Raw genomic sequence first — 16,057 nt, forward strand, 5'->3', positions numbered from 1 at the left:
AAACTCACAGGATAGGTATGATGCTGAGGTAGCTGATGGCGCAAGAGAGAAGGAAACAGAGGCCGCTGTACCAGTTCAGAGTCAGAGGGTAAATAGAGGTGAAGAGCACCGTAGACAGAAGTTCAGTCACAGCCAGAGCCAACTGTAGCCGACCAAAAACACATCCTAAAATAAAGATAGAGCAGAGTATTTTTTTTTTATGCTTTGACAGGATATATTTACAGACAGGTGACAAATTAAAGGTAAAACCAGCACGAAGGGTCAAGCCACTACAAGCCTCGAGGACAGTCTCAGTGCACCTTGGCATAGATTCTAAATCTCCTGAACTGTACTTGAGGGATAAACACCATTCTCAGAAGAAATCAGTGTTTTGATGATGGTGGTTGGTCAAAATATCCCACTGGTGTTCAACTGGGTTCTGGAAACTCATCAAATCATTCAGTGAGCCCTCATACCCTGTGGATGGGTGTGGGGTTACCCTGGAAGATCCTACAGCAATCAGAGGATGCTTCATCACAGGATAAAGGTGATCAGTCAGAGGAACTTGGTACTGATTTGCAGTGACCCTTCCCTTTACGAATACAAGTTTTTATAGTTATTGTTATATGGTATATTTTATTAGCATTGTATGGACTTTTTTATTACTTCTAGTTTTATTTGAAACATTTCAACATGCTCTGTACTATCTTTGATACGTGAAATATTTGACAGTTGAACATATTGAAATGACATATTTGTACATACTCTATACTTTCTCTCATACTTTCGTTTTTCTCATTGAGTCATATGTGTTGCAATATAATGATCATGTGAAATGTGGAGTAACTTGCGATAGAATGTCATCACCCTGGAGTTATTTCACTCAAAAATAGTTCATATGTGGGGGGGGGGTTTCCATTTGTCACAATTAATCTGCTTCTTGATTCATGCCTCGGTTACCGTATTGCTGCGCGTCCAGAACTTTGGAAAGCATCGCTCGCAGCGTTGGCATGGGAACACAGGCAAACATCATTATCCCTCGTGCTGTTACTCAGGAAACAGGTTCACAGAAAATATTAGATAAGCATCAGTGGTTTGACTGCGATAAACAGCTCTGAATACACAAAATTCTTTTCATCAACTGAGCAAATACACATATAAATACGCGTGATCGTGGAGTACATGAATGATAGTGTGAAATTATAGTATTATTATTGGAGAAGGAGCATTCTGGGAAGGGATAAGCTTAGTTTATCCTGTTCACCTCACTTACCCATGAAGTAGACCCAACTCTCCACTGTGAACGCCATGATAGCCATTCCTGTACAGTTGGACACGATGCCGAGCAGAGACAGGGCAACATCTCCTAGCACACCGGATAGCGCTAGCACCCCGAGGAAGCTGCTCAGATACATGGCGTTGGTGGCTGCGTTGCCATAACCAGCCCACACTGAATCCCAGCTCAGTGGAGGCTTAAGCACGTAGAGCGTGAGAACGTTCTCTGCTCCAATCATACCCAGATCAAACAGCACAATGGCTGACATCAACAGCCCTACTGCGACTTTGTCCATCCTTTCACCGCTTGACAGTAGACGCTCCTTCTCATCACTCTTTTGTCTTGAACTGGAGAGCAGAAACACGGCATGAAAAAGCGCCGCCGCAGTGAAGAGCATGGCGGTCATTAGCAGGACCAATCCTTGATGTCCTATCTGGTACACATACCCAGATAGTAGACCACCCAGCACCCCTGCAATGCCAACACAGAGATCCACAACGTTGAGTTTTAACGTGCGGTGCTTCTGCTTAGAGCTGAGTGACGCCAAAGCCACCACACCAGCCCAGTAAGCAGGAGGACCTCCGCTGAGGCCGTACACCATGGATCCGAGGAAGAGGAACTCCACGGGTAGATTGTGGAACAGGAAGACAACCAGGAAGCACATTCCTATGAGAGATCCCATCTGAGGAACGACCAAAAACACTTTAGGTCCCTGTCGGTCTGCGATGCGGCCTAGTGGGAAGCTGGAAATCATGGACGCTACTGCCGAGATGATGGAGTGGATGAGGAAGAAGCTTGACGACGCTGCTTGAGCTTGGTCAGGATGTCCACCTGCCATTTCCAGTGAGTGGTTGTACACTGTCAGGGTGAGAGCCATCTCAAAAAAGGAGCTGCCCAGTTTGTGCATAACCACCACTGGCTCCACTAAAGTAAAAAAACTCACCATTATCTGGCAGATCTTCTGGTGTCTTACGGAGGATTCGCCTTTAAGATCATTTACAAAGACGTGTGGTTAAATCCAACATACTGGCCAGCCTGCCTAATGCATGTACGCTCCCAAAATATGACCAATTTACTAGGCTTTTGATTCACCTTGTAAACAACAACAGTTTTATTTTCTCTATTTATATTAATAAATAAATAAATAAATAAATATTCATTTGAGAAAACAGTACATACCTGAAGCACACTCTTTTTTTTATCTCCTTTTTTAAATGGACTAGAATGATACAAGTAAAGAAACCAGTTCACAGGCTGCGTGCCCCCAGCTATAATAAGAAAGACTGATGATGCTTTTACAAATACCAGCAGATAAGAAGGAAGTCGTGTTAGTGAAGTGAAACTGTAAGAGGGGGAAAAATAAGGAATGCCCTCTCTATCTGCAGAACTTGCTAAATCTGAGCTGTATTGGGGAGCTGCCAGCGTTAGGACTCGTTATTGCTTAGAAATCTTATCCCAAACATCGTACATACACTATTCACTATACAAACACCCAGAACTGAATAAAGTCGAGTTTCCCAGAAGCACCACAGCACAGAGATCATCATTAAATAGTGAATAGAGTAGATATTTCTAAACAATAGATTTCATAATCAATCTTTGCCCGTTGATTAATTGCGTTCTTTTTTGTATTGAAACATTTATTTTATTTTTTTTAAATTACATGTAGTAGTGTCAGTGAGGTCTCGTCTAATTAAATATGCATAAATGCCAGGCGTACATGGTAAAACGTCACAAAAATCTCATCTCATCGTTTTATTTCACTTTTAAGATGCGCTCCAAAGAAAGTCGGAAAACAGTTTTAAGCATTATTTATTGTCTAAACGAGAAAACACCACTTTTCCTTAGAAGCATTTTTTTTTTTTTTTCAGTATATCTAGTATAAATCCAAGAGTTATAAGCATTCTGGGAAATTCCTATGTATTGTCTGGCATTTTAAATAAGAATTAGAATGAATATTTTTACTGAATGAAATTGAATGAATTTGGATCTGAATCTAGAAAAAAAAACTTTTTTTTTTTTTTGAGATTTTGAGAGAAGTGGTATTAAAAATACAGTACAATGTATGTGACTTCATATTTTTCCACTCGAACGGGTTATAAGGTTTATAAAGGAAATGGACCTGTATATCACAATGACATAAGCATAGACATACCAGGAAAAAAATTATATATATATATATATATATATATATATATATATATATATATATATCCTTTTCAGAGATATATAACATATATATAAAAAAAAAATACAAAACAGTGAAATAAACATGCTTCTGCTGAGTTTTTGATATTTTTATTACAGTTTTAAAACAGACATGATAAATACAATTTATCCAAAAATCTCAAAAGAAAAAAGGCTAAAACTGTTGTTTCTACTTGTAGTATCTTGCCTTATGATGATCGTTTATGATGCCTACTTCATCTAAAGTGCAATAAGGCCAAAGATTTTAGGTTCGCAATTTCATTCAGTTTTATTCCAACTCATCAAATCTTCATTCATCGCATACAAATATCACATTAGCATACAAATTAGCATATTCATGTTTGACGTAAGTATTGGTTCATTCTGGTTTTTTCCTGGTTAGAAAGACACATCGGTTATGATTTAGAATTCAAATCAATCCTCTAGCAAATTCTTTCTCCAATTGTTGCTTACACTGTTCCACGTTATTCCACATTATTATCCTAAATGGAGGTCACTGAACGGGTGAAAACACTAAAATATTTGAACCCTACTGAATTCAATACTCCTGCTCCCTCTACTGTTCAGTTATGCACGTGCGTGCGTCCTTTATGTCCTTTGTTGGAGGTTATAAATTAATCTAATGGCACTGAAAGCAGGATAAAGAGCTGAAAGCGCTTGTTCCGGCCTTGCAAAACACAATCCGAGGTCACTCATTAGACACTCAGGAGCTGCCGGATGGTAAACGATTCCACCCATGTCCTCGGGGAGAAGCCGTTCTGTGAAGAGTCAGTTTTAAACTTTCTGCGCTTCCTATTTTATTCCTTTTGGGGATTGATATAATTAATATCGCGTTAATCAGTCCTACGTGGTACTGTACACAAACAACAACAACAACAACAAACTAAGAAACAGATATTTCAGATCACAAAGTAAACTTACAAAAAAGAAGCATGATTTTCACTAAAACTTACAAATAAAATCAGTGCAATGTCCTTACAATGAAAAATATATAGCAGGACTGTGTTAAGATACAGACAACTGTTAGAGATTTTGATGTTTTTATTTATGATTACAAGTTTTTAGTTTGTTTGTTTGTTTGTTTGATTTGTTACAGGGTGTAAACCTCCATTTATATATATATATATATATATATATTTGCTGGTAATACTGTAGAATTAGTTGACATTTATTGGCAAGTTTCTTCAAACTGGGGTATTTTATACCATTCTGCCCAACATCAGGCAGTGATCAGGCACTGATTGTGAGATATTCATTTCTGTCGTTGAGATAGAAACCATGTTTCCACCCAAGAACACTCAAATCATGACATAATGTCCATTGGCCTTTAGTCATGATCCATACCATGACGCAGTTTTCTGTATCTCCTGATGGCCTTCAGAATTCATGTTACCTCTATAATTAAAAGCCACCAAAGGGTGGTGCCTCAGTAAGTACAGTACAAGGTGTCAGTTAAATCCAGCCTGTCCAGATAATCAAGTCTGGAGTTGGTTGCTACTAGCATTAGTATTAAGATGATTACGTTCCACTCGCACAGCAAGTCCAGACTCAGTTGTTCTCTTCGTTGGCATACACACCAGCTTCCCAGCGCAGAGCCCTTGTGTTTTTGTGCCGTGTTACTCGAGTCACTTCTACAACCTGCAGGGAAAGAAACAATCGCCAGTGAGGACGTGCAGGTCTAGAGTTACGCTATGAGTTAGATACGGACCAGATCTGTTACCTCATTGTTAATGTCATCAACAGGCTGAATCCCAGCATACTGGAAAGGAAGACAGAACAGAGCCGATCACAGTTAGGATGGAGAATATACTGTGATGATTTTTTATTTTTTTTTAGATTCGATTATATAATGATAATGATTGATTTGATTGTGCTTTTAGCTGAATATAGGGGAGTCTGATCAAGTTCTAGGTGTTGCGTATGCAGTTAAGGGCAATTCAGAGTGCAAGAGATTTCTAGCTATTAACTCTCTGTGAAAGTTCAAGAGCAGGGAATACTCGGGAAAATGTAGCTTGCTCACTTACAGAGCTCTCGTCAAGCTTCAGTCTGACTCGTCTTTCCTCAAAGTCATCCAGCAGTGTCTTTGTCAGACCCTTGTGGGAGGAGGTTAATGGACTAGAAGGAAGGGTAGGAACTGCCTTATGGACTGCAGGACTTGTGGGCTTGGGACCACTCCAAGGTTGGGCTGTCATGATGGAGGAAAGTCTTGAACGGGGGCCTGAGGAAGAGAAATGGGGCCTTTCGTATATATATATATATATATATATATATATATATATATATATATATATATATATATATATATAGGTGTATATAACAAACAAATACAACATTTTTTAAATAATAATCTGTCAGATTTAATATCAAATGAATCAGATATAAAAATGGACCAGCCTGTAAATGTTTTAAAATATAGAACCATTGATAAGTTCTTGTCCATGAGATCAATAATTAACCTTTTGATGCTGCACTGTTCCTCGTACACCTTGCATGTGATCAAAGTTCAGACGCTAATTAGGTAAGCTATTTTGTCTCATCCTACAATGATGATGCCCATAAACAAGTAGCCCAAAAGTTAATCAGTTACCTGCAGTAAATCTGTGCAAAACAGAAAGCTTATTCACATCCCTTCGGAAAGTACCGGAAAAGCAAGGCCAGACTATTGGGTTTGAGATCAAAAGATGGATAAGAGACGATAGATCAGAATTTCAGCTTTCACGTCCTGATATTTACATCTAGATGCGTTAAACAACTTAGAACATGACACCTTTGGTGGCAGACCACCCGATTTGTAGCTGAGTAAAAGTATTGGAACATATAGACTGTAATCACGCATTATACCTTCACGCCTGCTCTGTGGAAGTTCCTGTTGATGTCACTGACTGTTGTTTTTTTGTTTGTTTTGTGTGTTGTTGGGGTTTTGTTTGTTTGTTTTTTTTACAGCTCTCACAATGATTCTGTCATCAACTGCTGTTGTTTTCCTTGGCCAAATTATTCAATGTTTGGTTATTAGTATACCAGTGGTTTCATTCTTTTTCAGGACATGTGAAATTGTTGTATTGGCTATGCCCAGTGCTTGTGCAATGGCTTTGTTTGATTTTCTCTCTTTTCTCAGCCTCAAAATGGCTTGCTTTTCTCCCATAGACAGCTCTCTGGTCTTCATGTTGGTTTATTCTTTTTAACAACGAGGTGAAACCCAGCGCTCAAAACAAGATTAGAGCTACATTCAGAGCTATTAACTGTTTAAACAATCAATCTAACAGGGCACACCTGGGTAACAAGAAACACCCGTCAGTCACATGTTCCAATATTTTTGTTCAGTTGAAAAATGGGTGGGTTCAAACTAAAGGTGCCATGATCGAGGTTTTTCAGTTTATCACCGGGTCATATCAGGATTCTTGTTATTTGAACCACTAAGGACCTTTTGCAATATAATAAGATATGAACTTCCTGCTTCCTGCACAGGTAATCCTACTGTAAAAACAAAAAAAAGTTGGCCTGACTCAAAAATAATCACCCATGCTGAAGTTGAACAATCGATTGTTATACCTGGCACTGATGTACAGGTCACAGGGGTGGGATCCGCATTCCAGGAATAGGAGGAACTGTAACTGGTCCTTTGTGTAGATTTTTGTGGTAGGGCAGCGTCTACCTCCACTAAATTGTCATCAGAACTGCTAATTAGCGTTTGCTCATTATGCCTTTGCTCAGACACCTCATCTGAGGTGAATATGGGTTCTGAGGAACCCGAGGGATTGCTGGTTTCTCGTAGTTCTTGAAGCTCCTGTTCTCGTTTGAGGTTCTCTTCAATCTCTCTGCGGATTATATCTGGGGCGTTTGACATGCGGGGCCACTCACTTGAGCTCTCAGAAAGAGTTCTCCAAGCTCCTGTAGATCTGCTGCTTTTTAGAGGTTCGGGTGGAAAGGAAAGAGGATTCGGCGGAGTAAAGGTTCTCCGTAACACTTTTGGCTTATAATCTCCCATCCAAAATGGTTGGTTTGTAGTTTTGACTTTATCGTTTTCTTTTTCAGCCCACTCCTTGCTGTATGGACTCCTTCCAAATGTTTTGTCTGGAATATTTGCAGTACTTTCCCTCCAAATCATCGTCTCATCTGGGTGTCGATGAGGGCAGCAGGGCGAGAGAGGCTCCGCAGAGTCAAATACATCCCTTTGTTCTACATGCACAGGGTTCTCTGTAATTGATGTGTCCTCTGTAATAATAGATCTACCAGTGGGAGTTATGCCTGGGCTGGTGCTTGAAGAAACAATATCCAGCTGGTCCGATAGAGACCCAAAAGTATTCTTCCTCTCACGCTGATGATGTAGACTTCCTCTGTCATAAAGGCCTGGGCTCTGATTAACCCTTTCCATCTCACGTTGAAAGAATAAACTCATTCTATTGGGCTCTTTGGCTTTGATAGGCTTTATTTGTGGTGTTGGTAGGGACAGAATAGGCTTGGTCTTGATCTCAACCATTTCTGATGTGTCTGAGCGAAATATACCTCGTGAACGCCTGAGGTCTTGCTCTCGTTCCTGAGCTATTCGGATCTCTCGCTCAATGGGTGTTTCGCTCATGCTATCCACAAATGTGCTCTCTAATATGGAAGGCTCAGTGAATAAACTTCCAACACTTGTGGAGGCCACACCTTGGTTGTCAAGTCCCAAGTCTAGATTGTCCATCGAGCTAGTCTGAATCCTATCTTCTAGATCCTCTTTGACGGGGATTGCCTCGTCTTCTTGTCTCTTCCAAGAGTCCTTTAGGGTCTCCTTTGTTAAAAGTCGAGCTCCTGCGGATAACGATCTTTCCCGTAGTTTTGGAGAAAGTGCCGGTGGCTGAGAACTCCTTAAGGGGTTTTGCTTTGTGCGCTCCATCATTTGGAACTGTTTCCGTGCTGCATTGAAGTCAATCTGCTGGTTGTCAATGGTGCCAGGCTCTGCTTCAGACTGCAGAGGTTTAGTGCTCACAGGGCTATAGCACAGACTAAATCCCTCAACCAGACGCTGGGGGGAGTGAGTAAGATCCGGGTTCTCCAGGGCACTCCGTTGCTCTTTGAAGACAGTGTTCTTTTTAGGTGCCTGACTCCGGATGATCTCCATTCGATCTGGCTTCTCTTCATCGTTGTCATCTCCTGGTGAGTCACCGACATGGTACCGGTAATCACCATTAGTCTCTTGGAACAGTTTCTCAGGTCGTCTCTCTTCTGTGTAAGTCTGCAGCTTAAATATACTCTTCTCTTTTAGAGTTGATAGTTTGGCCTGTCTCTGAGGTGAGACCATGTAAACCTCATTCTTCTCAGCTTCTGGACTTGTTGGGTCATCCACAAAGGAGTAGAAACCCATGTGGGAGTCTACACTGCTTGCAGAACCTGGGCTGTTAGGTGTACTAGGGTGCCAGTCACTGGTACTGCTGTCTTCAAACACAGCCACTTGCTTGGCATGGACAACATCCTCAAAACCCTCTCCATTCGAGACTCTCACAGAGGACTGGGTCACTGAGATGTTATCAAAGCTGGATCGATGGGAATCACCATTCTGGCTGAGACTCCAGCTCTTCTCTAAGGAATATGGCTCACTGCCAGGGCTCAACAAGCTCCGGAAGTCAGACCTCTCTAATTTAGGTGTCAAAGGTTTCATCACCCACCGTTTAGGAATGCTATCCATGGTGATTCTGGATAATCGGTGGTCCTCAGCAGGAACAGGGTCTTGTAATTCAGAAGTTTGATACGAGTGGCTCAGAGTCCTCCCTTTCCCTCGGCTTTGTACATCTTGAGAACTCTTTGACTGTCTCTGTAAAATCAAGACACCGTTTTAATTTTAACCGCATTCATTCGCTGACTCAGCGCTGCATCAAGTTACAATTTTTCAACAACAACAAAAAAATTCCAATACTGACCACTAACTTGATTTATTTTATTATTTCCTTGGAAAGTGATGGAAATAGTTAGTACGCTTGACTATGCATTGCTAACAAAAAAAACAAAAAAACAAAAACATTTTTGAAAAAAAAATATGAAAGTCATGTCTTGAAATACGTCTACTTTATTATAACAGGTAGACCAGTTTTAATGACGAAGCACATGATGCCAGATAAAGGTGGCGTGAGAAATGCAGGAGGATCGGCACTCCCTCACTTAATCATTTACAATTTAAGCTTCTTTATCTTTAAAGAATGTAAGCTTTAGTTTTCAAACAAAACATTTTTTCACACAAAGGGGTTTGCATTGAAATCAGAACATAATGCTGGACGCCTGAATGATCAAGTCATCCAGGGTGTGTGATATATATATATATATATATATATATATATATATATATATATATATGGGATTTATTTATAATTTTTTTTCTTTACAATTGGAAATGAACAGTTTGTGGAATTTCAAAAATATTTAAAACACAGAAAGTAAATGTTCAATATCTTGTTCAGATGTAAGCAAATTTGTGCTATAATCCATGTTAATTGCCTTGTACTAAAGGTCAGGTTTTCCTCATTCCTTATCTCCTCTATTGAAGCGATGTGTTCAGGTGACACTCTGACAGCGCTACCAAATACTAACCTCTGAAATTCACGTAAATATTTCAAAGATTCTACTTTTCACTCAAGTCGGAAAGTAATCTATCAAGCCCATAATATCATTTGTAATAAACATTGTTGCATTACGATGACAGTTTCACATTACCGGTCTTCCAGACTTTGGCATTCCACTGTATGTGGAATTGTAAGCCTATATACAATTTTTGGTCAGACATTCATGCGAAGACATCAAGTTTCTCAGATAAATCAAATCGAATTGAGTTGCACTATTTGAGTAAATAATAAAGACAGATTGAGCGATGCAGAGTTTTACACGTCTCTTACCTACCTTATAACTACGAAGGGATTACGGCCACGCCGAGGTGAAGGCAATGAAGACTTGTTTTTACGCTCGAAATATTTCCAGTGATAAAGACGAGACACTTCATCCAGCTGCACGTAGCAAAACTCTTTAGATAACACAGGCTGCTCATGTGAGCTGAATTACGTGGGTTTTCAGGGGTTTGGCTGACTGTCAGAGGGTGGCCGAGCGTGACACAGTGGACTGTACGGCCCTGATAAACCTTCTGCACTGCCACTTCTTGGAACTTTCCATCTACATGCAGCTGATTGGACGAGACCATTTAAAAGGGTTGTCCTAAGGTTTTTTTTTTGTAATTTTTTTCCAAACTTTACTGCAGAGCTCTAAAGCAGTGATGCACCATATAGAGGAAATATCACATAGGCGTTAAATTACTTTCGATATATTGAAGTTATTTTGCCTCGGTGTGTGTCGTGGTTAAAGACTGGCTTGCATTAACTTTACCAAACTATTGGATCTTCTTGATGTCATTAAATGATCAGAAACTCTCATCCCATTGATGAACACTCACACATTGTATGGCTTATTCATTTGAAAATAGAGACTTAGCTAAGCCAGCTCAGTGTTATTGCCAGTGATAAATACTTCAAGTTAAATGTTAACACTCCGTCAGTGATTAAGATGAAAGTTATTGTTAAATTGCTAGATGTATTCCCACTATCCTTCAGCATTCCTCCCTTAAACGTTCCGAACTTTCTGAACACACATTTTGTCGAATGTTCCCTGAATGTCAATGAAGATTTCTTCACATTATGACCTTTTAAGCAGAAACATATGACCACCACTGACAAATATCTGTGAGGAAAAAAAATTCAAAACCTCACCCTATCACCATTATTGCTTTAATTAGTCCTATGGATTACGCTTTTTTTTTTTTAATTATTTTTTTTATTTATTTATTTTTACACCTCATCAAGCTATGATTACCTCTCTGTGTTTCAGAATATTGTACTTTCAAAATATTTCCAACGCAGATCATAAAACAACGTTCTCAAGCGATTCTGAAAGGTAAAAAAGCTCACGAAACTCACCTTCGGTCAGTCACTCACGCGTTGCACTCACACACGTTCAAGCTGCCTCCGGGCTTTATTGTACCAACTTTACTGACAAAGTTCAACCAGTATAAACGGCCACACCCACCACTCAGACTTACAGTATGTGTATGAGACTAATAGATTAAGGGGTTAAGATTAAGATTAAGGGAAGCTGTTTCGACCACAGAAGAGAAAACTTGTACATCTAGATACACACACACACACACACACACACACACACACACACTACATGTAAAAAATGAATAAAAAAAGACACCACAGACTGTAGAACAAACTAAACATTATGTAAACACTATGCAGTGGGAAAGAATTTGTATTACCAGCCACAACTTTAGAACAATAGAGATATTTTGCTCTCCAAGGAGGAAAAAGTACCGATAAATCATACTTATTCAGTTAAAACTGGAAATGCCCAGCCAAAAAAAGTCCAAAAATTCAAAACGTCGCCACTTTCTCACACTTAAATTCATACACGATCTCGACCCTGTGTTTATATATTTCCGTAAAGCTGCTTTGAGATAATGTCCGTTGTTCAAAGCGCTACACAAATCAAATTGCAAATACTAACCGATGCCTGATGCCACCGTGAATGACAAACCGGCACAATTCGTAGTAGTTTCTCACGACACCGATGACTCGGACTGCGTGCTTTAAACTGACGTGTGAAGACGATGAAGAGTAAAATGCACGAGGGCCCATTCTATTGGTGTACATCCTACAGTCCTTGGCTGAATCAGAGAAGAAGAGACCTCTGAAATTTGTCATGAGTTCTTTGATGGGGTACATTTTTTCCGCTTTCCTGTCTTGGAAATTCGTAAGGAGTTGGCAGATCGTAACGAGGTAAGAGTTTTCAATTACTCCATAATAACACTTGATAAATACAGTAAGGGAGTATGATGACTCGAGGATTGACACTGTTTGTGTAAATAATGATAAGATCATAGCTACGGCCTAATAAAGAATGTACACACACACGCGACAACAACAACAACAACAACATTTTACTGAAATGTGATTTTTTTTTTAAGCTCTTGTAAATCCATAGGCAAGCAGTTTTGAATCCCAGAGCTATATATAAATTTCGTCTCTGCCCAATGATTTACAGACACCACGGTATATTCCTTACTCATGGTTCTATTTAGTGAATGTTTAAAAGCTTGCCTCAAACAGTAACAAGGCTTCTGAGGACCACTGTTGTTAAGACTGGCTTCTTCAGGAAACTTCTAGATGTTTTAGAGTAGGTTATAAATAAAATATATGCAATCCGGAGAAAAGGACGGTATGTCTAGTACGGTTGTAGAAATGGGATTGGGTGTGTGCTTATTCTTGGTGAGGTTTTTTCCGCATGTAGTTGAAGTAAAGATAAGATCAACTTTTGTTAGGTAGGAAAGTAAAGTATGAAGAGGATGATATTATATAGAAGCAATTATGATGTCGATTGTTGATTATGATTATGTAACGTGTGACGTACCATGTGACGTAATGGTAAAAAAAAATAAATAAATAAATCCGAAGCACTACTGCGGTAAATCAGAGGATCGTCTGAAGTTGATGGTTGTTGTTGTTGTTGTTGTTGTGGTGGAGGTGGCGGTGGTTGTTGCTGTTACGCAAATTTTCCGATTTTTGTTCCGTATTCAAAAGAATTTGAGGGAAGTATGCGGTTTATGTCCCTATAGCTGTGCATTTGAATTGTACTGGAATGAGACTAAACGAGAGCGGATATAATGAAATAAACACTACAAAGTGGATGAGTACAGGTGATAACAAATTCCTGCAAATGCCGCGAACTCTGACATCTGGTGGAAGATCATTGTAATGTAAAATAGGATTTTCTAAAAAAAAAAAAAAATTCATTTGTAATATTAAATCATTTGTCAGTGTGATATATCAAATATGATGAGAATATGATGTCACAGTCTGGTGTGTAAGCAACTGCTACACAAAAATGACAGGTTTTGCCATGTAAATGCGATTTTCTTTAATAATAGTGTAACAATACCAGCATCGCTTGTGAAACCGAATTTCTCTTTTGCTTTCACGCGAATGAGAAAGCGCCAAAAATCCGAATTCTGTTCACTTTAGTTCGGGAGTCGGCCATGTTGAAATCATTTACACAAGATAATCCTGTACATGCTCGTATATTCTGATCCCTGGAACGGATCTTATTGCATGTTGTGTGTATACATGTGTGTGTGTGTGTGTGGAACACACTCTCTTACCTTACTGTTATGCTCCAAAGTGTGGCAGAGCACTTGCCATGGAGGTGTGTACTTAAACATGTCTCTGCTCTGCCTGCGCTGTGTTATTCTTCAGAGAGTGCGTGCGGAGGTATGCAGCACCCTTCTGTGTTTGTTTGAAACACTCTCCAAGGTAGAACAGCGCTGGGCAATCAAGCTCAACTCTACTGTGCTGCAGTCACATTGGAAGAAAGAATTGTGTGTGTGTGTGTGTGTGTGTGTGTGTGTGTGTGTGTGCTTGTTGTCATCTTTTGTGACAGTTAAGACATGTAAAGATTTAATATTTGAGCAACTGGCAGTATTAAAGCAAGCATACATAATTTGTGTGTGTGTGTGTGTGTGTGTGTGTGTGTGTGTGTGTGTGTGTGTGTATAGCAATACATACATACACACACACACACACACACACACACACACATATATATATATATGTATGTATATGTGTGTGTGTGTGTGTGTGTGTGTGTGTATATACACACACACACACACACACACACACACACATATAGCACTGATAATATAATAAATATACTCACCACATTAGTTCATGGGAGTCCATACCGACACAGTAGTTCATGGGAGTACGGGCTGGAACTAAATCCTCACCCACTGCCCACTGGTATTGTTTTGGGTTCCATTGCCCCACCTCCTTTTCATTCTGGCATGTATGCGTGTGTGTAATTGCTCTCAGGGCACCAGGATCTGTGTATCAGTGTGTGTGTGTGTGTGTGTGTGTGTGTGTGTGTGTGTTCCAGGAGGTATTAGTCAAAGAGACAAAGCCCAGTGTGGGTGTTATGAGACCTTGCTGTTGTTCAAATCTGGCCCCATCTGTGTGTGTGTGTGTGTGTGTTTGCGTGCACGCATGTGGGAGTTCAGTGTCCTGAGAGTAGGGATATCGGTCTGGAATGCTGCTGACCATCAGCAAGCCCTAGACAAAAGCAAAGAATAGCCACGTAATACAGGCCCATGTCACCCAATAGGGGCCATAAAGTCCAGTCCCGTTAGTCAGTGACTATACCAGAGAGAAAGTTTTAGATTGTCGGACTGGGGTGAACTGACCCTTTCCTGCCGAGACATTGTTTTCCTATAGCAGCGGTTCTCGGAGTAGTCTCCGTGAAGCATAGCAATTTATCATCGAGTCCTTCTATATTTGCTTACATGACAAAATTCAATGGACTGAATCAAAACCATCATAACTGAAAAACAAGCAGCTGTTTCTAGAAAAGACAAAGCAGTCGAGCTACGATACATAGCCAGAATAGGATCGCACTTCATTCGAACAGCGAATGATATTGGGATAGTTCACCAGACAAATCTGTACCGAGTAGGGGTATGGAATTTTGTTGTTACAGCTAAAGCGGTGCCAAATGATGAGAACCCTGACCTGTAGTATAGAAAGTAGGAGTGTGAAATGAAGCACGGAAACACTCATGAATTGATTATTATAGATTACAATTGATTATGAATATATTATTATAAAAAAAAAACACCTGCAGGGTCGGGGGTTCGATTCCCACCTCCACCCTGTGCGCATGGAGCTTTCATGTTCTCCCCGTGCTTTCCTCCGGGTACTCCGGTTTCCTCCTCCGGTCCAAAGACATGCATGGTAGGCCGATTGGCGTGTCTAAATTGTCCGTAGTGTATGAACGTGTATGTGATTGTGCCCTGCGATGGGTCGGCACCCCGTCCAGTGTGTCCCCCGCCTCGTACCCCGAGTTCCCTGCATCCTTTACGTCTTAGTTATTCATTTGAAAGAAGTCAATCGAAAGTGCTATTTTGCTTGGTGTCAATACTTCAGTACTGACGTTTATCATGTATTTATTTCTATATTTACGTACGTTTATTCTGACGTTTTCATTTCTGTTCGGTTTCTCTATTAGCCCCTCCTACCTATTAAAAAAAAAAAAAGACCAGTTTGTATAAGCTTCTGGGTAAAAATTCCAGGAAGGCTACATAAGCAGGAGAAAGAGAAACAATCATCTTACCGTCGGACCGTTAGGCATGAAACGATTTCACCATTTAAACCGGAGCCTTAGTTATCAGGTGCTTAAGAATATAGGCTTCCGGAACCGAAAGGATGTTCGAATAAAGTCGTACTTGTGTATGAACTCCGTCTCCTGCATTATAGATACAAGGAAAGGCCATTTTGGACCTTGTCTCTACATTACTACTCTTAACTCTCTTTTTTTTTTTTTTTTTTTTTGTTGATGATGATGATGATGTTTGGACCCCACGTATTAACTCTGAAGTACCACAGTTCTCAAGGTTATCAATTTTATGACAAATTTAGCAAATATTTCCTCACCTGTGGAACTGAAACTTGCTGGTGAGACCCTGAAGAGAGCATTAAAAAAAACTACAACAACAACAACAACAACAACAAAAAACCAGACAGGACAGCGGTA

At 40.0% G+C, this 16,057-nt stretch overlaps 2 protein-coding genes across 4 annotated transcripts; both read right to left on the bottom strand.

Moving 5' to 3' along the window:
- Positions 1-4: 4 nt before the first annotated feature.
- si:ch211-262i1.4 (thymic stromal cotransporter homolog) lies at positions 5-2,162 on the bottom strand. The gene is made up of 3 exons (XM_053635065.1): positions 1,253-2,162; positions 940-1,023; positions 5-165 (listed from the first exon to the last, which is right to left on the bottom strand). The coding sequence occupies exons 1-3, from the start codon at positions 2,160-2,162 to the stop codon at positions 5-7; spliced, it is 1,155 nt and encodes a 384-aa protein (XP_053491040.1).
- A 1,375-nt stretch (positions 2,163-3,537) lies between these two features.
- Positions 3,538-11,815, bottom strand: misp (mitotic spindle positioning). Of its 3 annotated transcripts, none has more exons than XM_053635268.1 (5): positions 11,392-11,815; positions 7,013-9,251; positions 5,488-5,681; positions 5,184-5,222; positions 3,538-5,101 (listed from the first exon to the last, which is right to left on the bottom strand). In XM_053635268.1, exons 2-5 carry the CDS (start codon positions 9,123-9,125, stop codon positions 5,012-5,014), a joined length of 2,436 nt encoding a protein of 811 aa, XP_053491243.1. In that variant the 5' UTR covers positions 9,126-9,251; positions 11,392-11,815; the 3' UTR covers positions 3,538-5,011. The 3 variants fall into 3 exon arrangements, with proteins under 3 accessions (XP_053491243.1, XP_053491244.1, XP_053491245.1); XM_053635269.1 differs by lacking the exon at positions 11,392-11,815 and adding an exon at positions 10,328-11,383; XM_053635270.1 differs by lacking the exon at positions 11,392-11,815 and having other exon boundaries at positions 7,013-9,677.
- Between the last annotated feature and the right edge of the window lie 4,242 nt (positions 11,816-16,057).

This window comes from Ictalurus furcatus, chromosome 10, assembly GCF_023375685.1.
Source record: "Ictalurus furcatus strain D&B chromosome 10, Billie_1.0, whole genome shotgun sequence".
NCBI classification, from domain to species: Eukaryota; Metazoa; Chordata; class Actinopteri; order Siluriformes; family Ictaluridae; genus Ictalurus; species Ictalurus furcatus.